At 37.6% G+C, this 27918-nt stretch overlaps 1 protein-coding gene across 1 annotated transcript in view; it reads right to left on the minus strand.

Moving 5' to 3' along the window:
* Window positions 1-4904: 4904 nt before the first annotated feature.
* The window catches only part of LOC139141311 (rho GTPase-activating protein 5-like), a 64466-nt gene continuing 41452 nt past the window's right edge, over window positions 4905-27918 (minus strand). The window contains 10 exon segments of the mRNA XM_070710938.1: window positions 4905-10244; window positions 15659-15764; window positions 16709-16840; window positions 17407-17484; window positions 17940-18084; window positions 18396-18515; window positions 18752-18909; window positions 22495-22744; window positions 24732-24935; window positions 25575-25747. Of these exon segments, the coding sequence (XP_070567039.1) occupies window positions 10040-10244; window positions 15659-15764; window positions 16709-16840; window positions 17407-17484; window positions 17940-18084; window positions 18396-18515; window positions 18752-18909; window positions 22495-22744; window positions 24732-24935; window positions 25575-25747 (1571 nt within the window). The 3' untranslated portion in view covers window positions 4905-10039.

Consider the following 27918-nt stretch of genomic DNA (forward strand, 5'->3'; position numbering starts at 1 on the left):
TGTTGCTCATTGACTTCGTGGTCTGTCTAATTCACAGTGAGTGTGGTTGTTGATAAATGCCGATAATACTAGGCGGTCATTATGTCCAAGCGCCATTGGCGGTATTTTTTAACATAATGACCATAGGTCATTACTGCTGAACAGACTGCATTGATATTTGGTAGAGATATTCAGACTAATTCCAAGGTTCCGATTCCGAAAAATGGAGCCAAAACAGAGCAGCGGTTAGATAGTTTTGGGAAATTTCTAACCCCCTTTAACTAATTGATTTTAGGGGTCTTTCATATATGTAGTTTTGGAATGTACACCAATCCTGCATTGTGGACTATTTAATGAGTTGTGGAACAGAAATGAGGTTTTGATGAATGTTACAAATATGCAGGATGGCTGATTCAAAGTATCAGAGATTTTCATGCGCTTTTGGTAATAAAATTGATAAAAAACAACATATTTAATGTTTTAGATTTCTCACATTTGTTATGACCCTTAACATTACAGACTTGATGACATAACTAGCTGCTGGACCTGTTTACTGGCGCATCGATTTAAAGACAAAGATCTTTTTATTTTGTAATAAGGACGTGTGATTTCGTAAAACATAGTCCATTAGCCTGGAAATGTGATTTTTGCGAATATTGCTTACCCCACTGACAAACAGTGTGGTTTGAAAATGGCTGGAATTCGCTACTTCGGGACTTTGTTTTCTGTGTGCATTTACTGACAAACTCCAAACCCGCAGCACCTACCCATTCAGTATTTCATGTACAGGTGTACCCAGAGATAGAGTAGTTTCACAATGTGCCAGTTGTGATCAAGTGCCATTGGCGCTATTTTTTTTGTTTGTGAGCAACTATTATTTTGTAAACAAACCAAAAATGGTTGACTGCAAGCGTGAGATAAAACTTTTCGGCATGAAGCTTACTAATGAGATTTAAATGAAAGCATAGGTAGTTTTGGGTTGTTCTTTCTAACCATCATTGCAGTGAAAGATTTCAGCCAGAACTGTTCTGCACGTTCACAAGCCTTTGACAAGTAAACAAGTAAACAACACACTACCCAATCAGAGCCAGGGGTGTGGTGCAATTAGCCAATCAGAATTCAATCAGAATTCTGCTGACCATCTTTCCACGTACAGAGAGAAACAGGTTTGAGGTTTGTGTCCCTGTGATTAGGAAGCTTTGGAATTTTATGGACATCCTATTTTCAAATCAAAGAAATATGAACAAGTATTAATACAAGCACTCCTTGGCACATGAGTAGGAAAACTGCTACCTTTCTCCAGCCAAGGTCTGATGTCATCATCAGGTCAAGTTGGTTAACACCAATGAGGCATATATAACAAGTCCAAAATGTTACATTTTAACATGTAGACTTCTTCATGAAAACATGGACACAGAAAATATTACTGACTAAACATGCTATAACATACAATGCTAGGTTAGTGAAAATATGTTTAGATTTTGCTCAATACCACTTTTTCTGACCGGGCAGATTACAGGGAGGTGATAGAGCTTGGTAGGATACAGGTGAAAGGATGAAAACCATTTAACAATGTTTTACAGAATCTGATAAGATGAAAAGTAATGTGAAAACTCTGTTATTATTATAGACTGCAAATGTCATACATTTCAATAATACAGGTGATGCCAAGTCATTTGGCCTGCAGAGTTATGAAGAGTTTGATATCCCATGCCAACAAACAGAGAATTCAGAAAGTAGTTTGGCATGAAACATTTTGATTGCCATGATGGCATGTCGTCCTATCATTGAAGGTTTGCAATCATGAATTGTGTGAATATGATGTGGATGGAAATATAGCGGATTCTCAGTCATGTACGGTGGTGGGCATGCATAAGCAACAGTAATACATCAAAATCCCTCCATCAAGGGAGGGACTGTGAATACATACAAGCTACAGAAAGTACTATGCATCTGTCGGGGTGTACTGCTCAACTGTGTAGGTCTCTGGTGTATGTCTGTAAAACTCATCTCCATGTCCTTCAACTTTCCCAACAGACATAGAATGGATCACGTTCCTGGTTGTGGCAATGTTCAGATGAACACCCTGCCACATGCAAATTATCATAAAAGGGCACAATATGTGGCTGAATTCAGTCGTCAAAGGTCAGGTCAGGTGATTTTTGCAAGCCCATATACATCAATATCAAATATTTGTTTCCACTTTTTCAGCCATCTTTGACTGTATTAGTGTGTTGTCTCTTTATTTAGCTGGATATTTTGAAACTAAAAATAAACTTTGTGGGACATTTGCCACAACAGATATTTCTCCTGTACATACTGAATCGACATATACATTCACCTATGAAATTTTTAGGTCTTAAATTAAAAAACATTCCGATCTAATATCTGAATTTAGGATAAGAGTACAACTATCTTTCATGTTTAACGTATTATACTCTCATTTCCTCAGTGTCACATAAACATTGCAAATCATCTAAATGTTACGGTGTTTGTGTTGGTTAGAGCGCCATCACTAGTTGGAGTCTGGAAATGATTGTAGCAGAATACATATCACACACATGCTACTGGGTACTGGCAGCACAGTAATGTGTTGATTAGGAGTGATGCACAGTACAATAAATTACCAGTATCCACAATTCTGTTTGATTTGTACCAACGACGTTAGTTTTCTTATAACTTTTTCAGTTCTACATGAAAGCAATAATGTTGAGCCTCTAGATATATTGATTAATTATATCTATTAACAGTGTGTTTTAGATAATTTCAGTATAAATTTAAGGCAGAACGCACCTCGGGGACAGACATTCGGACTCTCAAACTTTTACAATTCTCTTCTGATATACGACATTTGGGGATTCATTTTAAAGCTCTTGGTGAAAGAAAACTTTTCACCGGCTTAGTTTTTCGAAATTGAAAAAAAAAAATTTTTCTCCATAGAGTTAACACAGGATGGCGGTCATTTTGAATTTCTAATACCGGTAAATCTTGGGTAATTTGTTTCTCTGGTACCAAAATTTGCATGGTGACCTGTTTTTATTTCTTGATTTTGAAAGAGAATGATTGAAAGATTCCTTGAGGAAAGTTTGAGCAAAAGTCTTTCACTTTCGAGGTGCATACTACCTAAAAAGAAACCATTAAATAACCATAAAAGTCACATTCTGCAGGTACCACAAATGCCATACTTTTGGGAGGCAAGTTATGATAAACTGAAGGGGTCATTCTCTGAGAAAAGTCACCATGTAAATTTCTTTCATCCTTGCTATTCGGGGAAAAAATCAATATCCTTTTGTTTCATAAAACCGGTGCAACAAGGTCTCCCTACTTTCCATCACATTATTATGTATGGCTGAAGACACAATCAGTGAAAAATTTTACAAAAATGCCATCTCCTCTCTCAATCAAGCATACTTTTCTAAATCATTTAAAATGGAAATTAAAGAATTGTCTCTCCTTCAAAGCAGCTTTTCAAAATTTTAGAAACTACTCTATGAATTTATCTACACATGGGAGACATGGTAGGCTTCACTGGGGAATCTCTGAGGACACATTAATCATGATAAATTATGGGAAATCTCCAGTACTGTGTGATGACTTTTGAAATCTGATGGCAACAAAATCATTGATAAGATGATATGTCTTACCTGACTTTCATGCTGTACTAGTGTGTTCATGGAGAAATCTCAGCAGGTACCCAGTACACACATGCTCTTTTGCAAAAGAAATCACTCCGCTCAGTTAAAGGGTCTGTCCATAACAGGTGTCACATGACTTTTTGGTCCTCTTTCAAATATCTATTTCATGGTAGTATTGAAGATGGGCATATAACAATATTACATATAACAATTTTACATATTACATATGACACTTTTTGGTCCTCTTTCAAATATCTGTAGTATTGAAGATGGGTACATAACACTATTTCGAAAGAAAGGCAATTCAAGTTTCATAACTGTGGGACAAGGCTATACATTGTGATGAAACTAAATTCTGGCATGAGGGTACTTGTTCAACTTCAAGTGGTTTTTTACAATGCCTACCAGACTGGGGTCTAAACACAGAAGGGAGAACTTAGAAATTCAATCGTCTTCAGAGGTTTTGCCCCTTGCTTTAACCCTTTCACCCCCAGTTCCCTGTATACAGGTCCAACTTTACCATAGAAAACAATGGATTTGGGACAAACCATGGTGGTGAAAGGGTTAATACTGCCATGATTCAAATACCAAAAGCTTGTTCAAAGGACTTACTAGTAAATCTTTCAAGTTTTAAACTTGGCTTACACATGTGCAGTTTAGAACTTTGATATGCAGGGTACTTGATGGAGAAGAAAGAGTAACAGAAATGTCATCAAATATGTACAGGCAGTGTACTGCCTATGTTTTATCTATGGTTGAGCCTGTAAGGCAGTCAACATAGCTACTTCTGGTTCAGTTTTTTATATGCTAATGTATCTGCAAAAATCTGCCCAGGCTTGCTGGCAACTAACCTTTGCAAGCTTGAATGTGAACTTGACATAGAGCCTTATTGCCATGAGGTACTTGCCCGTAATATGGGGCTGCCAGCAGCTGCCATGCAGTTATCTGAGATTTGATGTTTCTATCAGTTGTAACTTGCCCACCAGGTGCATCAAGTTCCGTAATTAATCACGCATACACAAACTGAGAGGAATACTCAAAGATTTGCTGGGTTTCCATTCTTTCTTTCATCAAAAGTTGGATTATTAATCTGAGTAAACCAGCTCTCCAGTGGAAAAACGATTCTGGTTGTCACGTTGAGTTTGACAGTCGTGACTACTAATCCTCACTTGTCATGTAACTGGTGTAACACAATGCGAGTCATTGCTATATTAGAGTGTGTACTTCAGCAGGGTTTCCTTGCAAAGACACAAGGAATGGGGGAATAGAAAAACAAACTGACATATAGCATAAGCAGACTAGTTTTGGTTTTATTGAGAATAAACATATTTTTATGGTCTGTTCAATCAAATTTGTAACACATCTGTTGAGCTATTTTCTTGTACAAAGTGGTTTGTAGGTAAACCATCACATAATGGAAATGTACATTTTTTTCTCTCTCTCTCTCTCTAAATGTTGCACAAAACTGAAACTGACAGCCCAGCTGTACCCCTAAAATACTTATTAATATTTCAAAGCGAGTCAACACAATTTTTTGACCTTTTAGAGCCAGATAGTTGTGAGATGGCATGTGCAGGTTGGTTAATACAACTTCTAGAGGATAAAATTGTACAGGATTAAGAAACTAGAATGGTAACACGTTACACATAAGGCATTCTTTTTTTTTTTTGTAACACTGTTGCCTCTTTCAATTTTGAATTCATAAGAAAATAGGCATCCACACTAGGATGGCATTCCATCATGCAGAGTATTTTGCAAATAATGTTTGTACAGGTATATTTATATTGAACTATTTTACATACATTAGTATGGTTTTTCCCTGTCGGTCACAGGTTTTCATACAAATCATTCGATGAAAAAGCACATGGAGTTTTTTTTTTTTTTTCCTTAGGTCACAATTTAGATACATCAGGATAAAAAGATGAGGTAAAGTGTGCAGTGTGTGTACACTGCAAATGAGAAATGTGATGAAAGGTGAGTAAAGAGGTGGCTGGATGGAGGGAAGTAGACAAATGCGAGGGAGTCTTTCAATACCTTTGATGGAGGAAAGTGAGCAGTTCTTGTGGCCTCGCTGGTCCTACAACAAACATAGCAGGTTTTTCATCTGTGAGTTTCAAATCGTAACTTACAAACAAGCTTATTATGAAGTTCATACTGCATTCAAAATGTGACTGGAGGCTTGTTTCAGGCACTGCCTAATGTGACAAATCTTGGTGAGCCATTATTACCCGACTGGCTTTTATCATTTTCACCAAACTTCCTTTTGTTGGCGCGCTGCAAGATTTGGTTTTACTAAAAGAAAAGCTATGTTTGGTGTCATAGTGTTTCCCTTCCTACCAGCCAGCTCTTGCAACAAAGGGTACAGACTTGGAAACACTTTGTACACAGCAAACTAGTTTACTTTTTACATAGAATAAGCGGTGTACAACACAAATCACTTATTTGTACTGGCGTAACATGGAGTAGGAAAAAGTGAAAAAGGGGTTAGGGCCATGAACACAACAAATACAGCCAATAGACACTTGTTTTTCTGATATTTCCATGGCAACGGGGGCTATAATAGAAGTGTAGTAGTAAAATATAGGGAGAAAATAGAGAGAGTAAAGTTTAGTGTTCTAGTATAATAGTCCTGTGACTTCTTCAAAGTCAACTCAAAAAGACTGACAAAACTACAATCTGGTTAAGAAGTCTATTGAATATTACTATATATCTATAGTCTCGAATATCAAAGTTTCAAGTAAAATGTCTTGTGAAGGCTATATGGCTTACAATGCAGTGAAAAAGTCTTGTGTGCAACCCTGGTGAACTACGACCTCTGACCTTCTACAGCCTCGTGGCAAATCACAGCGGGAAGACGGGAAATTCTCTGAACTGTGACTGATTTTCAATTTCACCTTTGCCAGAGAGAAACAAAACCTAGGATTTGATTATTGATATCCTCACAAACACAAATGGGGCTCCCCCTTGTCAACAAAGCTGGAAAAAGACTTCACACGGAATTTGCTGGATTTAGCTCAAAATTTGGAGCCTGTGATCTTATTCTGGTCATCTTTTCTACGGGATTCCGAAAAAAATGGTTCCTGCTTTAGCAAAATGTTACCTTGCCATGACAATTACTGCCCTGCATAATGTTTACCTTTCATCTTAGCCCTGTGATCTCGGCAAGTAAAAAATCTGAAATTATTCCCGGATTCCACCTGTCTGCCGAGCAGGTAACTGTACAATATCACCTACCTTGCCAAAAATCCACCTATGCTTGGCAGGCAGTTATTTTGCTATCCTGATTCAGACCACATCACAACTGATTTGACAGTTAGACTGGTTTTCCTCATTTCCTCATTGAAAGGAAGCTAGCAGAACTTGAAAATCTCCATTTGAATTGTACCATGCCTGATCTGAATGGAAACGTCATCCTTATTTTCACAAGGGCTAAAACCAAACCAGGCCCAGCAAGCTTTAGTCTGTGATTAAATCCATGCTATCTGGACCCTAAGGAGTTGACACCTAGATTTTTGCAGGTTCATCCAACACCTTGTCCATTTGATCAGGACAAGCACTACAAAGTCTATCAAAATTCATCTGAAAACAATACACTTGGTGTGAACTTTTTCATTCAACCTATGGAAATTGTTTTTGATTCTGATCATGAATCAGATTCTTTTTGAGTTTTCTTTCTTATAAGATTTCACCAGAGGAGTGGGCAGGTATAAGTGAAAGCTGTTCATTCCTATCTTGGAAGATTTCATTAAAACCAAACTCCTTGAATGAATACAAGTAACTCCATTCACCTGAATTCAGCTGTATGTAAGTCTACTGATACCACTTTTGAAAAGCAAAGGGTTAGACCAAACTACAGCAAGTTCAAAGGATGAATTTTGACTTGAAGTCAAACCTGAAAAACCTTAATTGGTCCACTGAAACCGACCTGGACTTTTACTGAAAGCTCTTCTTGCTCACGTTTTACTACCATCCCTCCACTTGTCGATGTTATGTTTCCATCACACGTTCAAAGATCTCTCCTGACAAGGGCGCCCTCAATGACATGCACAATTTTACAGCTCTGTGAGTCAATTTACAAACTTCTAGAAATTTCATTTAATTGGCCCTACAAAACAATGTATGTAATATAAAAACGTTTCCATGCATCACATAAAATTCTTCGGTGTAACAGGAAGAGGGCGCACTGCAGTAAACCCAACATTGCCGTATTCCCTGATCATACAGTAAACTTTTTCTTTCAGAAAATCTGACATCTTGACAAATGTTGCATTTTTTCGATATGAAAGCCAGTCCAAGAATCACTGAAACCAGATGTACCAACATCAAACGCTAATTGCTAAAGGTTGTATCTTACAATGCTGTCAGAAGCTGGCACCGTATAAAAAACCTACAAAATGGAATTTTCACCAAAAAAAATTTGTGAGATGACAAAAAACCACCGACCAATTGCATGAAAATCAGAATTTCATTTTTCAAAAGGCAAAATAACTGCTGTGATTTGTGTTCACCTCTGAATAAACTTGTTTAAAATTTTGTCACAGGTAAGTTGCGCTCTTTTGCACTATACAACCTGGGACATTAACAATTCAAATTTTCATTCTAGATCAATTGCAGCGAACGTCTGATCACTGACCTTACAATAGCAATCAACAGCATTACAAAATCGAATACTGACAAAAAAACCCTATCCTGGTAACTTAATGGCAAGTTGTGCTAACTCTTATGAATCTAGAATCCGTAAACTGTATAGATATGAATATCAAGACTGCTTTCCCCTCACTGAATAAACTAGCTAAACAGCCAGACCAATCGTGGGGGAAAAAAAAATTGACATTTCCGTGAGTAAATCTAGGTATTTGCAATTATGCTAGGATCAGTGAATGTGATACAATCCCACTGCTTGCCTGCTTCGTTCATTTCAAAATTATTACACATACTGTCCAGTACAATTAAATCTACAGCTAACCTAGGAAACTAACTTTTTATACAAAAAAATTGTCTTTGCTGAGCTTGAGTCTCTTCTAGTCACACAAGCTTCTCTTTTGAAAAAAAAATCTTTCTATCTACATTTTATATCCTTTGTTAATTTATGGTACATATTAGTCATGATTCTCTGGTCATCTTTCCTGCACGGAAAGTAAATTACACCACCTCAAAAAAATAGGGAGCTGTTGAAGGAACATCTCCATATAGCTTCAGCTCCTACATTCTTTTATACAGGAAATGGGAAAAAAAAATAATCTAGATCATTTTAATCATTTTATCTAGCGTACTAATTTCTTGACCATGTAAATTTTTGTTGAGACAGAAACACATGAGTAATCACTCTGAGTGTATGCATTCCTTATGAGCATTACAAAAAAATGTGATAGGAAAACATTGTAATACATTCTCAGACTGTTATGACTACATTTACATGCGAGTATACTTCAGACTGTTAGGAATTTTGCTCCGTATTGTCTTGTTAGGGGTAAAAAATGTTCGTAAGCTGTTTTTTCTTTAATTAAACTTTCAGGAGTTTTGTTCCCATGAATGATTTCACAGCTGATCTGCACAGTCACCGATGCTTTCGCGCACTGAACACAAACACGTCTTCACTTTCTTCCAGTTTACATCTGGGCTTTCTGCCTTTAACACAGAAGTATATCAATTCAAAAATCGTATCTGTGACCTTCGTGACCTTTCAATCGCAATGGAAGAGCCACCGAGCGCTGTCAATCAGCGTTTCCACCAGGCTCTGCATGGCTTCCTTTTGAGTTTCCATCTCAGTGACGGAGGAAAACTTGGGTTGTAGTACTGAGATCCAATGGCACACGGCGAGGTTGGCGCTGTCCATGCGATTGCTGTCACTATGTACCGACACTCTGCAGAGCAAAGTTTCACACAATTATCTCCTGTTAGTAAACTCTCTGTTTTTAAGTACATAATACATCATGCTAAACATAATCCATATAACCATTTGAAAACAAACCTGTCCTATTTATGGCAAAAAAACAGTATGATCAACCCATTTATCGACGAAACTAGAAAAAATAACTTGTTATGAGATATACACTGTAGAAATATACTAATGAGATATTACATTCCATGTTATCATGCAAAATGTTGATTTGCGTAAAAAACGACCAAACTCTATAATGTTCAGCATTACTGGACTAGGCTCTCAGGCCGCTACATGAACAAAAAAATTCTCCTGGTATTAAATGTCTGAAATGGGCAGCGCAGTCTCATGTCCGCCTTGATTCTTTACCCCTCTGAAAAATTATCGATCCCGTGCATATACCAAGATCAGATTCTGAATACAAAAGTACAAAGCTGTCCTACACCGGGAAAAAAATTCCTCTCCCCAGATCCTATCGCGGAAATGGGGGCGTAAGAGGGAGAGGGAGGGTGAGATTATTATTAGTAGTATCAAAAAGAAGTGTCTATTGAACTTGTTCCTCCTCTTGTTGTTCGCCCTCAGCGAAGAAATATTTAGCATCTATAATGAAGAGTTCTATCACGTCTCTCATTTTCATGTTCTGTGCCATGGCCTCAAAGGAGTTGAACTCCGGGTGGAGGAGGGTCGGCCACCAGCACACAGATAGGTTTTCACTGTTCATCAGGTTGCACGCACTATACTCAGTGATCCTGTGGGAAGAAGAAGAGACATTGGAGATTGGAGAGAGTTAACATCCTGGGCCTTGGCTTGCTGGGAAGAGAGAGAAAGAGAGAGGCAGAGCTCTGTGACATCATTGCAAATGCTCATGTAAGGTAGAATGCACCTCGGGGACAGATATTCAGACTCTCAAACTTTTACAATGCATTTTTGGTCTACCATTTGTCTTGCTGGGTCTCATTTTTAAGCTTTTTTCAGCAGCTTATTTTTGTGAATATCTAATATCCAATTTTTCCTCATAGATTTACGAAAGAGGTGGTGGTTATTTTGAATGTCAAAGTCGGGAAATATTGGATGATTTGTTTCTCTAGTACTAAATTTTGCATTGTGACCAATGGGATTCATTCTTGACTTTGAAAGAGAATTACTTGAAGTTCCCTGACAGAAAGTTTGAGAAAAACTTTTAGTCTTTCAAATTCTGAGGTGCGAACTACCTTAACAGCATTCAGAGCACATTGTTAGCACACAGCTGGTGTCGATTTTAATGTTTAGAGTGCTCACTGCCACACGGAAAGAGATTGGAAAGTGGTAAGAAGATGTGGGATGATTATGGGAGCTGTTATTCAAAGGAAAAGAAAGCATTGACAGTTAGTTTGCTCATAGGTCTACCTATTGATAGTTGAGAAAAAATACAAAATCATGAAATATGAGAGCAAATTCAGAATACTTCAAGTTTACCCCTTTTGTCTTTATCTTTTAGGACTGATGGACGTAATCTGTTTTATAGTAACTAGCCTTGATAAGAAACAGTGATATTGTTGAGCAAGTTTTTGTTTTGACTGAATTGTACCCATCCGGATAAACAATTGTTAACTGCAGTCGTACTTTTCACGGATTGGATCGAAATTTTCATTACAAAATCAAGGAAGCTCACTGGTAATTTGGATGAAACAGCTACAAACCATAGATGATTTATGATTTTGACGCAGTCAAACGTAACAGAGTGGCCATTCTTATGACCATTCACTTACAATAAGTACCAGAAGCTGATGAACTTTGCCGGATAAAATATCCACTGTTTTCACGGAGCAATAAAGCCACTTAAAATCATCCAGAACACACGAGTGCATTTGCTAAAAACCATCGTATTTTATGACTTTTTTTTGTGTTTTTCAATTAACATGTCACATTTCATTTCTTGTTATTTTCATGATATAATTAGTCTAAAATTTCATCTGCTAATGATAATTTTTGAAACATAATTGTCTGCTTTTTGATTGCTAGTACAATTTCTGTTGCAATTTCAGACTGGGAAAAAGCAAAGAGAGTGAGAGAGAGAGGACAGGTGTGTGAATATAGTCAAGTTAAAATACTAATTGCAGCAAAGCAAAAAGCACCCCATGCACCTTAAACCCTGCGGGAAAAGAAACAAAACAATAAACATGAAAAACAAAAAAAAAGATTAAGAATAGAGGACCAGAGTTCCCAGCATGCAAGATTGCAAGAACCATTGCCCTGTCAGCAACTGCATATTGGGCAGTGAGTGTGAGCAGAATTACACCATTATGTACAGATAACCACACACCATGCATTTAGAATGCTTGGCTTGTAGTCACATTGCAATGTGTTTGCATATACTTCCCATGTGTTACCATCAAAATTATGGGCAGCTTATGTCACCAAAAGATAGCATTACTCAGTATGGCAAAATGCAGCCCGGTTTGTTCCCCAGAAAACAGAGAGAGCGTTGTAGCAGCAATTAGGGCTCCATTAGCTGTAACTTTTGATCTATTTTCCACTTCTTCACTTTGAACGCTATGCTTTCCCGTTCTATTGAAAATATTCAAATTGATGTGGCCAGTGTCCATATCATCAACACAGCCAATGTATATCAACAATGGCTTAGTATTTTAACTCCAGCAAAAATATATAGAACAAGATATAAAAACATCAACAAAAATTTCAGCTACTGTCCCCATAATATGATAGAAAAGTCTAGTGATCACATCAAATGGTCTAAAGGTCTCTAGGAGGGTGATATAATGGCTGTATGTTTTCTGGGTTTTTTTGCATAATTACCAGAAATCCTCTTATTTAGGCGGTTTCAAGCTAAAAATTACTAATCAATGACAAAAATAGCATGTTTTCAGGCTGGGTTGCATATGATGGGTATTTTAGTTTAAGGGGTGCAGGGTCATGGTGGAACATTTCGGGTTGCAATGAGGCACATCAAAAAAGAATATATTTGGCAAACTGAATGAAAATACTGCACAAGTTATCAACTTTTGCATTTGTCATCATTTTTCAAATCAAATTACTGATGAGTGGGATAATTTCACTTACAGAAATGTCAGAAAAGATGTCAGGCATTAAAGTATTAATCCGAGGGTTGCAAAAAACAGCAGAGTTTATCGCTAGGGACAAAATGGTAAGTATCAAACTATAGGTTAGACTGAGAGAAACATTTAGTTTGTCAACGGCTTCAGGCTGGAATCAAGGATAACATAGTTAGGTGCTATGTGGTGGATGAGTTAGTTTATGTACCATGTCATGGGGGTGGTGAAGAGAGAGTGGTGGTGCCTGGGTGAGGGTTAGTATATTAAGTGAAGTTGATTGACCTTGGGGATAAATGGGCTCTGTAACCTTGCAGTCAACCAAGTATGTGGATGGAAATGGATAGGATATTAAGTGACAGTGGTCAGTTACATTATTAAGGTAGAATGCGCCTTTTTAGGGACAGATAATCGGACTCTCAAACTTTTACAATATTCTTTTGACCTACCAATTGTGGGGGCTCATTTTGAAGCTCATGGAATAAATAAAGTTTCCGCCGGCTAAGTGAAAATCAGGAATTGTACTTTCCCCCATAGAGATAACATGGGGAGGGTGGCCATTTTGAATTTCTAATATCGGTAAATATTGGGTATTATGTTTCTCTCGTACCAAAATCAGTACATCGACCAGTGATTTTTATTCTTGATTTTTTAAGAGAATGGTTGAAAGTTTGTTTGAGGAAAGTTTGAGACAAGTTTAAGTCTTTCATTGTCAAGGCGCTAACTACCTTAAAGTATGTCTGAGGCTGGGTGTCTGCACAATGTTCTAGTGGAGTTGATCTGAGACAATTACATGTAACCCTCTCTATATATAGGCCTGAACCCCAATAAAGAGGTGAACTCAGATATGTTACCAGAAAGTCAGGCCTGGAAGGCGAAACAGTTCACACATATTTGATTGGGATAAATTGTTTTAATTTATTCTTGTCCTTATCAAAGCTTTGGAACAAGAATATTCATATTTCATATTTACAAAAAGCTGTCAAACTTCTAAACTGTTTACATTTTGCCTTCGACGTGTCTATTAAAAGGTAACAGCACAAAAGAAGATGTTTGTCATGAAAACTCAACCCGTGAAGGTGTGGGGGGATTGAGATGGTGAAAAGAAACTGGTTAATGATCAAGATTAGCTTTGCACTTTTGCAAGGACAAAAGTGTTTCCTAGAAACTGGTGATAATCCAGATATTAGTGGTGTTGTGGGGTTGTTATAAATGAAAGAAATACTGCATGAGTTTGATTACAGAAAGTGGTGGCAGGAAAAAGAATGAAAATGGTTAGTATTTTTTTTCTAACTACACAGGTTTAACTACACGGATTAGTGAGAAAGCTGACCTTTGAACTGTCCAACCATATTATCATTAATTAATGCACTGCATGTGGTGTGGCGTACATTACTATTGCTATTTAACCCTTTAAGAGCTATATTTTTTCCAACCAAAATTTTAGTGCATCATTTTACTAATTTTTATGAGCGTTTTTTGATAATTTTGGACCAGATGGGCATCACATTTCAGTGGCTACAGTTTTTTATCAAAATTTTGGCAAAATTCTGAAAAAAATTGACTTGCCTGTATTTCATTTAGGCAACGAAAATTGACTTTGGCGCTCAAAGGGTTTGGGTTTTATATAAATTAAAAAACTTGCATCCTTCATTACACATACTGTATAAATGTTTTGAAGCATCTTCACATATAAACATGGACTTTTTCTGATATCTAAAGATAACATTTTGTTTTGCAAGCACACATGAGCATAAAGAAATTTGTTTTTGTGGATGCTCTGTTGTTGTCGTCTTGATTTTTGAAATAAACACTCTTGTACGCATGTTTACTGTGACAGCATCAGATAAATCATTGGCTATTGTTGTCACAAACAATTTGGAAAGTTAATCTATGAACATGTCTGATTGGTTCAGAGAAAGTGTCAGTAATAATTTATCAGAATAGATGACATGGTGACACACTATAGCTGTAAAGGTGATGGTGGAGTTTTAGCACATGAGTCAGTATGCAGTTAATGTGTACTTTACAAGTTATGGTACTTTAATCTGCTTATTTGAATGACGTTGAAGAAAGAATAGATCATTATTACAAGGCTGTGTTGTGGAATTATCACAGCAGTTTGAAACCAACATCAGACACTGATCAAAGTTGAAAACATGGTTGAAATTGTCATAGTATGTGTTTTTCCGCCTTTCCGGGGGAGGAAACGGGAAGACCATTTGTAGAAATGGGTCATTATTTGCTGTCGATCAAGTTGAGAGCAATACTCAAGTTAGGTCACTTCTCATTCACACATACAGATGTTTGGGCGCATAAAGTAAACAGACAAGCACTATACATATTGTAAGATAAACTTTCAATTTCAGTGTCTATGTTCGGTACAAACTGTTGTGATTACTGCGACTGAGAAAATGTTAGTTGGTGAGATTGTAGATCCTGTAGTATGAAAAACAGGAACTGTTTTGAATTTATTAGCATGACACTTATAGATGTCACCAGGCACCAACCTGTTCTTAAATGGTATACTTCCCCATGACTTCAATGATGTGACAAAGTCTATCCTTGAAAAGTCTGCCTGGCCACAGGACGGCGCTATTTGATATATGTTACATTTCATGACTTGACAAGTGCAGTCGTCTTTTGTTTGAGGATTGCAAAGGGCAGAATTTTGAGGCAATGGTTAAAATCATTCTCATATTCTGTATGGTTCTTTTTGGTTAAAAAGGAAATGAAATCGTAAATCTGGTTTGGGAGAGATTGGAAAGTTGTTTTGAAGGACAATATGCCAAAATACTTTTCACAACAACTGGTCAATTGTAAGGATGGTAAACAGAATAACCCACCAGGAAATGACAAGAGACAGGGAAGTGTTCCTCAAAAGTTGAAGGTCATTCAACATAATGACAGCTTTCCTTTCTGCAGATAGAAGTCACTAAACCACTGACAAGACTTCCTTTCTGACATGAAACTGTTCAATTGGTCTCTCATTTTGAGGAAAAAGTGGAAATCACTGACAACAGAAGGGTTTCTACGTTAGCGGGATGGGGGGGGGGGCGCTAATGTTAGGGTTAAAAGGGGGGAGGCTTGACTGTTCAAACCCAACAACTAACCTGTGTAGATGCACCATCATATATTCCAAGATGTCAAAATTAGCATTTGGCAGTTTGTCTAACAGACTCCTCAACGCTTCGTGTTTTCGGACTTGATCGTCATATCCTGGAGAGAGAAATCAAAGGATTGACTGACGACTGTAAAGATCCATCAGTAGTAACTTTTGATGAATTTTCCATTCTCTTTGTTGAGTCTGTAAACAGAGTTTGAAACACAGTACCTTATCCTACTCTGAAATATATATTAGCATTCAACTTGAGCACTGTTATTGCTGACTGAGTTTGTCGTCCTTACTAGAATTCATTTGATGATGATATCGTTGCACATCTCAGACAATACCTTGCGTCTGTATAACTTGAACCGTAAGTCAACATATTTGGGTTGGAGGAGAATAAGAAAGATGTGCTTGTTTTCTACATTAGACTGAATGATCACATCATCAAAAGACACAGATACTATCCCTTTAAATTGTTTACTATGCATGGTTCTATTATTTAGAATTGATGACTGGGCTGACAGAACTAGTCTACACATGCATTGACTATTTTGAAGTACAGACTAAATCACATATAAAAGCAGAATACGTTCCCATGGAGATACCATGTAAGGCATCTTGGCACAAACTACTACGACAGTAAACAAAATTCTTCCTTCTATTGAGTACTCTCGGTTTAACCAATCAATCAAAGAACTGTCATATTCAAAACGTCTCCAAAATGTTCCCCTTTGATCACCACATGTCATCCACACACACTGTCCGCCAGTACACTATATATGGATATTTGTTTCCAAATGTGGAAATAATTTCCGAAGAATCCTAGATAAAAATCAGGTATTCAAAAAGACTTTTTTGCCAGAAAAGGAAGGCACTGTTAAAACTCGCAGCAATGGGATCTAAGTACACACATCAAAAAATTATTTTTTCATTCAAAAACACATATACCCTAGCCTTACTCAAGGCACTTCTCCAAACTAGTGACACCAACAAGTCGTTTATCTCGATGACGGGAACTCGTAATAACATGGCATGATGTGGAATATTTACTCACCCACTGCTTCAAGGAACTCTGCTTGCAAGTGGACTGGAATAATTGGGTCCGGTAACTCATTAAAGAAATACTTCAATGCTGTTGCCACAGCATTTATCCCTACATTTAGCTCTGCAAGATCCACAGTTGGATCTGTAAATGACAGGTAAGACAATATCAATGCTTTTCTGATGAGTCTGCTGCATCGACAAACCAATGTTAAGGTAAAATGTGCCTCCGGGACAAATATTCAGACTCAAAACTTTTACAATATTATTTTGGTCTACCACTCGTTGGGGGCTCATTTTGAAGCTCATGGAGTAACTAAATTTCCAGCAGCTTACTTTTGAAAACATCAAAAATTAAAGTTTTCCCAGTGTAGTTAACACAGGGATGGCCGCCATTTTGAATTTCAAGGGTTGGTATATGTTTAGTAATACGTTTCTATGGTACCAAATTTTGCACGTTGACCCCTGATTTTTATTGAGATTTTGAAAGTGAATAATTTCAAAAATTTCTTACTGAAAGTTTGAGTGAAAGTTTCTGTCTTTTACTTTTGAGGCACGTACTACCATAAAGGTCATGAAAATTGGCCAACTACAGGTAACAATAAAACTTCACTGCATTGGCGTTATCCTGTATTGGATGATTTCTGTATTTCATGTTGTTTGGTAGGATGAGTTGGAAGTGACGATGTCTGTTAATAAGTTGAACCTTACCTTCATCAAACTTCTGAAGTATGATCTCGCTGTCTATATTTTTACCAGGCACTCGGTACAAACCTTCAGCTTGAAGACCTATCGAGTAAGAAAATACAAATTTGCACAGTTGATCACAATTTGAACATATCTAAACAATATCTACGCTGTCAAAGGAGAAGTTGTGAAGAAATTTGACCACATATAAGATTTTTGAGTCATTTGCATATATTTGACAGAATCATTAAAAGGAAAAAAATCTGGGAGTATACCTATGATACATTTACACATCAAATATCAAGTTTGTAAACTTTCAAAATAATGAGTGGATGGACATTCTCACAGACAAACAGACAGACAGACAGAGAGACAGACGGACGGACAGACAGACAGACTAAAAAGACATGTAACAGTCAATGACGACAACTGTTTCCATACTGCATGTTTACTAAACGCAACATTTTTCTTTGTAACACATCTTTCTTAATGATTTAGGAATATTTATTGACTAAAAAATTGTTACGCGATGCATTTCCAAAGTATATCATTATTACCTTCAGCTTCTAAGTACTCGACACATTTTACGACAAACCGCGGTACTCGGTCGTCATCGTTGACGATTTCTTCCAACGGTGTTCCAAAGTAAGTGTAAGAGACAGAAACATTCCCCTTAGCACCTTTCTGCTTCTTTTTCTTCTGCTGTAAATTTGAAACATCAGGTAAATTTTATCAGATTCATTCTGAAAATCAATCCCGCCATGTCAAAAGTTTTGTGTCACGACATAGAATTGGTGGCGTATTCATCACTGTGATGATTGTGATGCAGCCCTAATTCAACAAATGCTGACAAGTTCACAGAGTTCAAGTTCAACAAACGTGAAGTGCATTATTTTCACCTCTTTCCACATCAGTCTTTGGAGTAACTCCATGGTTTAAAATAGTATTGAGGGACTACCGGTAATGTACAGAACAAAGAGGATCACAGGGTGATAACAATGATAAGGTCTCACCTCCTCTTTCTGTTTTCTTTTCTCTTCTTCCCTCAATCTCTTCTCCTCTTTCTTCTTCTGTTTCTCTGCTTCCTTCTCTTCTTTCTTGCTCCTCTTGTTCTTCCTTTCATCTATGTTACTCTGGTAACAGGAAACGTCATCATTTCAGTTGATGCAAACTCATTTTGCTTTCTGACACACTGTGTCACGTGCTTCGTCATGACATCTGAATCTTTTGCTGCTACAGTAATTTGCTTTACATTTCCATGCACACACTGAGATATCCCGTTTAGCTTTAGAATAAGTCTACATCTGCTATCAGAAGATGCCATCTGTCTATTGCAGGCTGACAGAAATCATCGACTTGCTTTACTCACCTCTCCGTTTTCAATGTCATGTTGATGTGGTTTTGCTGGCAGCGGCGGCAGTACCGGAACTCTTTGAGGGAAATCACTGTTGATGACAGCATCATATGGATTCTCATCGTCGTACTTCTTATAGCTCTGCCGTAAATCTTCACTATCACTGCTTGAATCTGTTGAAGAACATAACATGATGCTTACCATAATTGAACCATAATTTGCCCTTTGGACAAACACAATGATTGGATGGCATCATCATATTATTACAGCTGTTTGCACAACATCTGATCTTACCAACTAGCAGTGAATTCAAACGTCACAGAGCCACAGCGACAAATGAACCTTATATTTTAGCTCTGTGGGTGCAAATGCAGTTGCTGTAGCAACATTTATCATTCATAATTGAGCCCTAAGATTTTGGTACAACTGTTGGCCAAGATAAAGAATGCAAACCATGGGCCTCTGTTGATCCAAAGATTTACCTTTTGAGTGCTGTAAATTTTTCCCACCAAAATTTAGTGCAACATTCTACCAATTTTATGAATTTTTCTCTAATGTTTTTGATACTTTTGGAACAAATGGACATAACATTTCATTGGCTACAGTTTTTTTCCAAAAATTTTGGAAAAATCTGAAAAAAAGTGACTAAGGTATATTTTATAAAGGCGACACAACTAACTTTGGCGCTCAAAGAGTTAAAAAGTTGAAGAATTTGAACTGGTTGTGGATTTCTATTTATGAATATTGACCGTGAAGTTTGTAAACACATAAATTGTGGATTTTAACCCTTTTCCTGCTAGGCCTGTCACTTGTTTTAACCCTTTTCCTACTAGGCCGGTCACTTGCTGTCGGCCAAGTCAGTAAAAACTAGTACATGAGCAAAAGCCTACATGCATTTTTCACCTACTTGGCATGTATGTCATAGCATGTCAAGTCAGTAACAATCATACGGTATTTACAGTATCTGTATGTCTTCAGGGGCCTTCATATCTTCACCAAGGATGATTTTTACATATGTGCTAGCTTTGTGGTCACTTACCCCAGAAAAGCTATAGTTATGTAAATACGCACAGCCTGGTTTGAGCGTGCGTGAGTGGACAATGCCATACCCACGGGAAGATGGTCCCTTCCATATCACATGATGCAAGCTCCAAGCCTGGAGCTTTTTTCCCACAGTTCAAATTACATGGGGCAACTTCCTGTACTATTTTTTTTGGTTTTTGTAAAAAATCGTGCGAATTATAAATGGCGAAAATAGCTTTTCTGGGGTAAGTGACCACAAAGCTAGCACATATGTAAAAATCATCCTTGATGAAACTTCCCCTTTAAGGTAGAACGCGTCTCGAAACTGAAAGACTTAAAACTTTTGCTAAAAATTTCCTTTCGGAATCTTGTAACTTTTCTCTTTCAAAATCATGAATAAAAATCGGGGGTCACTGTGCAAATTTTGGTACAAGAGAAACAAATTACTCAAGATTTACCAATATTTAAAATTCAAAATGGCCACCATCCCTGTGTTAACTCTATATAGAAAAATAAAATTTTTGAATTTCAAAAAACTAAGCCAGTGAGGTTTTCTTACATCAAGTGCTCTAAAATAAACCCCCACCAGTGGTTGATCAGAAAAGAATTGTAAAAGCTTGATAGTTTGAATATCTGTCCCCGAGGTGCGTTTTACCTTAAAACACAATGTAGGGGACGTGCTATGCCCGCCTGGTTTTAACCAACTTGAAGTCAGAGTAACAGATAAACTTGGCAGAACAAGGGTTAAAGCAGAGAGTAGACTATGCTGCCATATGTAACCTTACGTTTGCAATGACGCTTACAAATAATGCCACATAAAAGTTATTGTGTTACAGATAGCCTATGAAGCTACAGAGACACTCACTCACAAACTGTCAGTGCTCAAATAAGATGTGCGCTTAATGAAATACATAAATACCAGTAAGATGTACAGGGTACCACAAGATGGAAATGACAGTTACAGAATTTGACACACATTGCAAAAGTTTTGGGGGATGACCTACGTAAAGCCACTGGAAAGATTTCAAGTACCATCTAGTATTTTAAATACACCTAAAGTGGAACGTTTTCGCCTTTCACAAGCCTCATGAAATTAAATGTCATACTGACCTTGGTTTTGTACAAAATATAAATATTTAATAAACTATCTTAGTGGTGTTAGGGCTGATGACATTGACAGTGACACCAGAACTGACAGGTTTAATCGATGGGAACAGAACAGTATGATTCAACATTTGGAAGGCGTTCAGGAAAAGTACTGTCTCCACTCCTGAATCTTTGGAAACTGGCTTTGATAAGCTTCCTTCATTCAATTCCATGCAAACCAATTTATCTGTGCTCCCGTGCACTGGTCATGCCATTCTGTCACAGCAAAACGTTCAAATGATCTTGTTTTACCAGTTTCAAAAATTACACTTTTTCACAGTAGCCAGAAATCAAACAAAAAGATAAATTGAAAATGGGTAAAACTTGTTCATGAAAGGATGATGGAATGACATGAAAACTAATATAACAAGTGCATTATAGAGAGATGTCAAAATCATGTATTGTAAAAAAAAGTCACAAAAACAATGACCAAACAATCATGAATTCTAGTGATGCACTTTTAATATGTAATGAATTTGAATATGGCACAGAACGTTGCATTTGAAAAGAGGTAAAAGTTGAGACTTTCACAGAAATGTTGGTCCATGAAAAGTGCTAGAGACAAAGTCACATGTACCAAAAGCCACACAGAATCACATACTTCATATTTACAGCAACTCCATTTACACTCTCCACTGGCAAATTAGTAATTATTTGAAAGGGGGTTGGGGGAGGGAAGAGAGGAAGCAATATTTCCTGCACTGGATAATAATATCATCAGCACTGAAGGGTTGGTAGGTAAGTGCTCCCACGGCACTATTCTTTGAAATACAAACTAGAATACAGAGAAAGTTTTCAGTGTGTATGACTATTTTCAGTGTGATGTTGTGTGATTTTGTTTTGATGATAACACAGAAGTTCATACAAGAATTATAGATTGATCAAAGTCCCTCTCTCATTTTTTCGTTTTCTAGTTTTCTGTTGGTCATCTAACGGATTTATTGCTGTTGATAATTTATGGCTAGATAAAAACATATTGTCCTGCCTGAGGGTGCAGTCACTTGACTGTGGTTTTTACACATGGACGAAATTGGGGTGAACAATTAATGATATGCAGCAATGTGGGCAATAATTTGAAGCACGTGGCAGTTTCTGATTCTCATAATTGTTAATGTGGTGGGCAGGGGAAGAAGTGCATTTTGGAGGATCACTTTGAGGAAATTGTAAATTGGCAGTCATGATGATTGTTGCTGAGGTTACCGCAGCCACATTCTAAGGTACATGTAACAAGGTAAACTATGTAGACAATTGACGTCAATTCTCCTGTCAGGAAGGTGCATGTAAGTATCTGGGGATATTGCAATCAAATTTTTTCCAGGGTAAAGATGTGCATTGCGAGTGTCTTGGAATACTGCAGCCAGTGTTTGGGATATAAATGTAAGCATCTGGAGGTACTGTTATATAAGCTTTAAGGTATGACAGTCAACTTTCACGGTTTGGAAAAGGTGTGTAGAGTACAGACTCACGTAGGAACACACTCTACCTCATTCCCACATGCTGTGTTATTGTTACTGCATGGCAACATCACAGCAAGAAATATGACATCATGCTTGTGTGTTAGTACTTGTTAGAGGAACATGCATGCTTACCAACACCAGGTTTCCCTGCCTCACCGTACAAAAGCCTGTCATCAGTCCGGGCTGGGAGCAGTGGGGGCTCGTCAGAAACAGGGGATGGTTTGTCATTACTTTTGCTCGGCTTTTTCCTCTGAGTTTGAGGCTTAGCCGCCGTGGCATACTCTATCTCATTGTCACCTTTTGCTGGTCTTTCCAGTGAAGACTGGTCACTTCCAGACTCTTTGCGCTGCTTGTCCTTGGAAAGCGTTCGTATCTTCTGCATCTAAAACACCCAGGGGGGGAAAAAAACATACAGACAGAACGCTTTAATACTAAATGAAATTGCTCATGATTCTTCTACAGGCTGAAGTATTGTTTTGACATAAAAACATAATATATGAATGTATTCATCAATGATGGAAATTTCTCTGCATTCCAGGAGCTGGATTGCCCTCTGATTTCTGTTTTGTCATTTTATGATTTACAAGTTTTTGTTTCAGCAAAAGTTTGCACACCTAAGAACATAGGTGCCACCATTTGGCATCATCTTTGTTTGACATATAACGTTTACATACCATGTCCTGCTTGAAGTAACTTGCTGAAAATATCAGTTACCAGAGAGTATCCAAGCCTTGTGACACATTCCAGTGTGTGTGTGTGTGTGTGTGTGTGTATGTGTGCGTGTGTGTGTATGTGTGCGTACGTGTGTTTATATGCAAGTGCAACTGTCATCTTTTTGAAAAATTGCCCTGAAATCAAAGACTGTCACTGATTGACTGCTTGTAGACATGCAGAGCATGGCTTGGCACTGCATGTCAGACACTCATCTTAACATCACATGTGTCTTTCCTATTTCCTGCCTCAAACACTTCAAACTCATATAAAACAGAAGAACTGTGGCACACTTTCATAGGCTTATTCAGTAGGCTACATATAACTTGAATATACACTGGCCCTTCATTAAAGGGACAAAGTCGGCCATTTTTCATGAATTTTGTTTGATACGAGATACTACTTATATTGTTTGACATGTTGAAAGATACTGACTGAATGGGTGGCCATGCATATATTTGACCCTGGTTTTAGACATGATCAATGAAACCATCGCAAAAATGAATCAATGGTCATGACCATTAATTCATTTTCGTGATGGTTTCATGTATTGTGTCTAAAACCGGAGTCGAATACATTGCATGGCCACCCATTCATTATCTTTCATCATGTCAAATAATATAAGTACCGGTAGTATCTCACATCAAACAAAATTCATGAAAAATGGCCGACTTTGTCCCTTTAAAGGCCAAATAAAAGTAACTTTTGACAAGCTGTTCAGTATTTGTGTTCCATGTATATCAACTACATTTATTTTCCTGTGTCCACTTCCTACAGCATATTGCAATACCACACAAATGAATGTGTGACTTGCATTGCTGTTGAAGATAATGGAAGACAGGTCCTGATCTCAATGATATAATCGACAATAATAAAGCATGGCACACAAACACAGTTTGCATTGGCAGGCCATATACAGGGTATTTTGACATGCTACAGGATGTAAATGAAGAAACTGTAGTTGACATATGGAACAAAAATCTGTGAATTATTGTAAACAGCTGCAGTTACAAGACCTTAAACATGACCTCTCATTCTCTTTATATTTAGCGGCGATTCAATTAAATATGTGGCACTCTGGATTATTTTTGAGCCAAACTTTAGGATCTGAATGTCGAATAGGATGACAAAGTTTTTTGGGTTTAATAAAAATTTCATCCTGTTTTGGTCGTGCCAGTTCTTTGGACTGACAAGTTTTAAAAATTTCAAGTTTTGTGCAAGGAGGAATTATGAGGATTCATTTGAATGTCATCCTTGCAATTTAGTGTATTTGTATCTTTACACCTGCCAATAACGCAAGAGTAAATAGGAAAGGACTTCACATTGTTAACAAGTAAGAAAGAAAGGCACTGAAAAGCTCAGAAACTACAGACCCTTTGTTATGTATTACTCAGTATACCCGTTTACAGAAAAAAAAAGAACTCCCTAGGAAAAGGAAAAACGTTTGTTAGAAGCAATGAAAGGAGGTCTTTGTGATGGAGTATATGAATTGCGGTGGGGAGGAATGAAATAACACACAGTGGCAAAGCGGTTTTCTGAGTACAGAAGATGAACACACTTTGTGGTTGTCTACTTGCAGCAACTCTCGTCATCACTTGCCGGCTAGACAGCGTTTTTTTATCTCAAAAGTCTTATAAGTCTCTTGAAGTTATTAGTACCTTGGAGCTCTTATTAAGGTCGTGTACTTCGCTGTAGACTGCTTCCCCAGCTGCTGCCACCACTAAAGGCTGCTTAATGAGATCTTTAGGCAAAGCATAATCATCCTCAGGTGTTGCTAATGGCGCCCGATTGTGTCGTACACTGGGTTCTCCTGCTCGCAAACTTTTGTTAACGTTATCAAACTGCGCTATGTCTAATTTGCCCTGCAATACAATGGGATACATGAGCTTACAGGTTGTCGGGAAGATTTTTTTGGCTGGTTTCGGTTTCAGTTTTGGGGAATACTTTTAAAATAGATAACTTGGAGAAATTATTTTTCCAATCTAATCAACATCTCATGTTTTTACAACTTTTGATACAGTTGGTACCATATTCACATAAGGGCTAGCAGAAGCTTATAATACATCTACGCTATGATAACTACAGCATTTTTCTATCGCTATTACTGTTATACCAGGCAAGCAGTTATCCTTTAAAATTCTACTGCACTGGACGGTTGATTTTTTGTGTGTGACATGGACTGTAATGATCCAATGTGCAACATGAAGGGAGGACAGTAGGGACACACAGGTAGGAGACAGCTTTACAGTCTAGTTTCAAAATGTGCACCGAGCATAGGACTAAGGAGTCAATGTGTGTGCTAATTAAGAGAAAGAGAGAGGGAGAGAGAGGGAGTTTGGAAAATCGTTGTTAGAAGTCACAGACCCCATTTGCTCATGGATGTCAAATCACCGTAGCTCGCCGTTAGTTGAAATTTCATCAGGAGCTGTCCTTTCCAAGTTTGAACATGTGTATCTGATCAGTTTCAAAGGGAACTGATCTGATGTTTCTGTTGCACTCACCGGCTTTGGCTTGAGGGCTGGTTTGGGTTTCACGGGAGGCGGAAACTTCTTATCCCCGGCCGAGGGTGGCGCCGCACTTTCGTCATACAGTATATTATCCACAAAGCCTGACGACTTTTCCTGCTTCTGCCCAGGAACATCAAAGCTGTCATACACCGGATTTTTTACCCAGCCTGGAAATGGACATCATTATGGTTCATTGTGTTATTTGCCTGCTTCTGTGCTTGCATTGTATACACAAGCACAGTATATACTCACATATATGCATACATAGAATACGGTACTCATATATATGTATACATAGAATGTACACAATATATACTCACATATATGTATACATAGAATGCACACGATATATACTCACATATATGTATACATAGAATGTGCACAATATACAGAGGTGTACTTGCTCGTCACACCATTGTACTGGTCTTAGCTATGCCATCATGCATCTCCTTTCTTTTCAAAACATGAGTTTATGACCCTTTACTGTAGATTCTGTGATGGTAAGACACGCTAGCAATGCTCTATGCGTGTCATTTTTATCTTGAATTGGTGCAGTAAAATACATACCAGTAATCATGCAGATGTGAAGTGTGAGAATGTGTGAAACAGTCCTTGTAAAACCAAGCGAACAGCTTGTCAACAAATAAACGATACCATTGAAACCCCTGGGACTGAATTGAATCTGCATGTACACTCTACACAACAAATGTGTGTCTACAAATTTGATTGACGCTCACTCCATGTAAACTATGTAGGAATGTTGAAATTATCTTGAAGTCTTCACATACATATATAAAATAAATGTGGGACATCATCACTGGTCAACCTCTGAGGACATTCCACCCTACAACTTTGTTGACAAATCTTAATCTGGAGTTGGTTTTACATGATAAGAGTTACCAGTAACTTGTGACAGATAACTTACATGATACCTGAAACAGACTTGCATCTTTATTATTTGATATTAGCACATGCAAAAAAGAAAGACTTATTCATATAGGCTCGATTTTGATTTGTGTGAGAAACAATTACAATACAGAGGAGTGTTTCATGAAAAGTAAAACAAACAAACAAACTATTGTGAAAATTAATGAGGATAGTGACCCTTGGTCTGAACAGCAGACAATAATATTGATTTAATTGACAACTATTGCATACAATCTTGGCATTTATTTTGGTTGGCTTGAAGTTTTGAACAGCTCTCCCATAAATAATATGTTGATTAAAATGTGCCATTATTGTGCAAGAGAACATGTTTATACTCTGGTGTTATTATACAGATAGACATAAACTAATACACTTATATGAAAATACAACGGAAGGAAAAACACAAAAGAGGCTATGCACATATTATTTTAATTAAACTAAACATATCTACAGCAAGCTGGGCAGTATCCCACTGGGTTCCTAGAGTTCATGGGTCTATGGCCATCCCACTGAATTCCTAGAGTTCAAGGGGCAAAGGTCATCCGACAGAGTTCTGTTGACAGTGGCTTGATTAATAGACAAAACGGAAACCTTGACCCCTAGTGTTTGCCTTTGCTTGTTGTTTCTCCAAATGCAAGCAACTTGTTTGTGGTTTACCCAGTGACTAGTTCTTGAGAACTGTAACAAATTTTTCTTGTGATCATGCTTGGTAACAAGAAATTGATCATGATTTCAAGCTCACTGAGAAGTGAGCTACAAACGTGTTCATTGTGGTGGTGATAGACATGGCTATGAGTCACTCTAGTATTGAAATAGATTTCTATATCCTGAAGTAAACCACAACACAAGTCCATCCTTTCAGTTGAGAAAGTACTTAGCAGATGCAGAACCAGTTAAGAGGGTATACAAGCATACTTTTGGCAAGTTATACCAGCAGCAGAAACCTGTGTAATGCCAACTTTGGGTTGTTTTCTAGCATCCTATCATTCTCTGCAGAAATGGAGGAAAAAGTCCCTACATCAAACATACATGCTGTCATGACTACCCCATGATATCGCTCTGTAGTCACCAACTGGCTGGCTTGGAGTGGGCCACGGGTGAAGGGTATGTTTATCTCCCCTCTGAAGCCAGCAGAGCTCCCTCCCTCCGTCTACCATTTTGCCTGAGTGTTCATTGAAAGTTCTAGACCATTTTCCATTGTGAGACTTCAGAAGACAATGTGGTGTTTGGCTCAAAATTTTGTCTGCAGGTTTAATATCATTATGATTTGACTAAATCATTGATTTTTGAAGAGCCCTAAACTCTGAAAATGTGTTGTCTGTCCTCTGTCACGACACCATGTCCTATTAACCATTTGAGAACCAAAGTCAATTTTCGTTGCCAGTAAAAATTATAACCAGTCAATTTTTTC

This window comes from Ptychodera flava, chromosome 9, assembly GCF_041260155.1.
Source record: "Ptychodera flava strain L36383 chromosome 9, AS_Pfla_20210202, whole genome shotgun sequence".
Classification (NCBI taxonomy): Eukaryota; Metazoa; Hemichordata; class Enteropneusta; family Ptychoderidae; genus Ptychodera; species Ptychodera flava.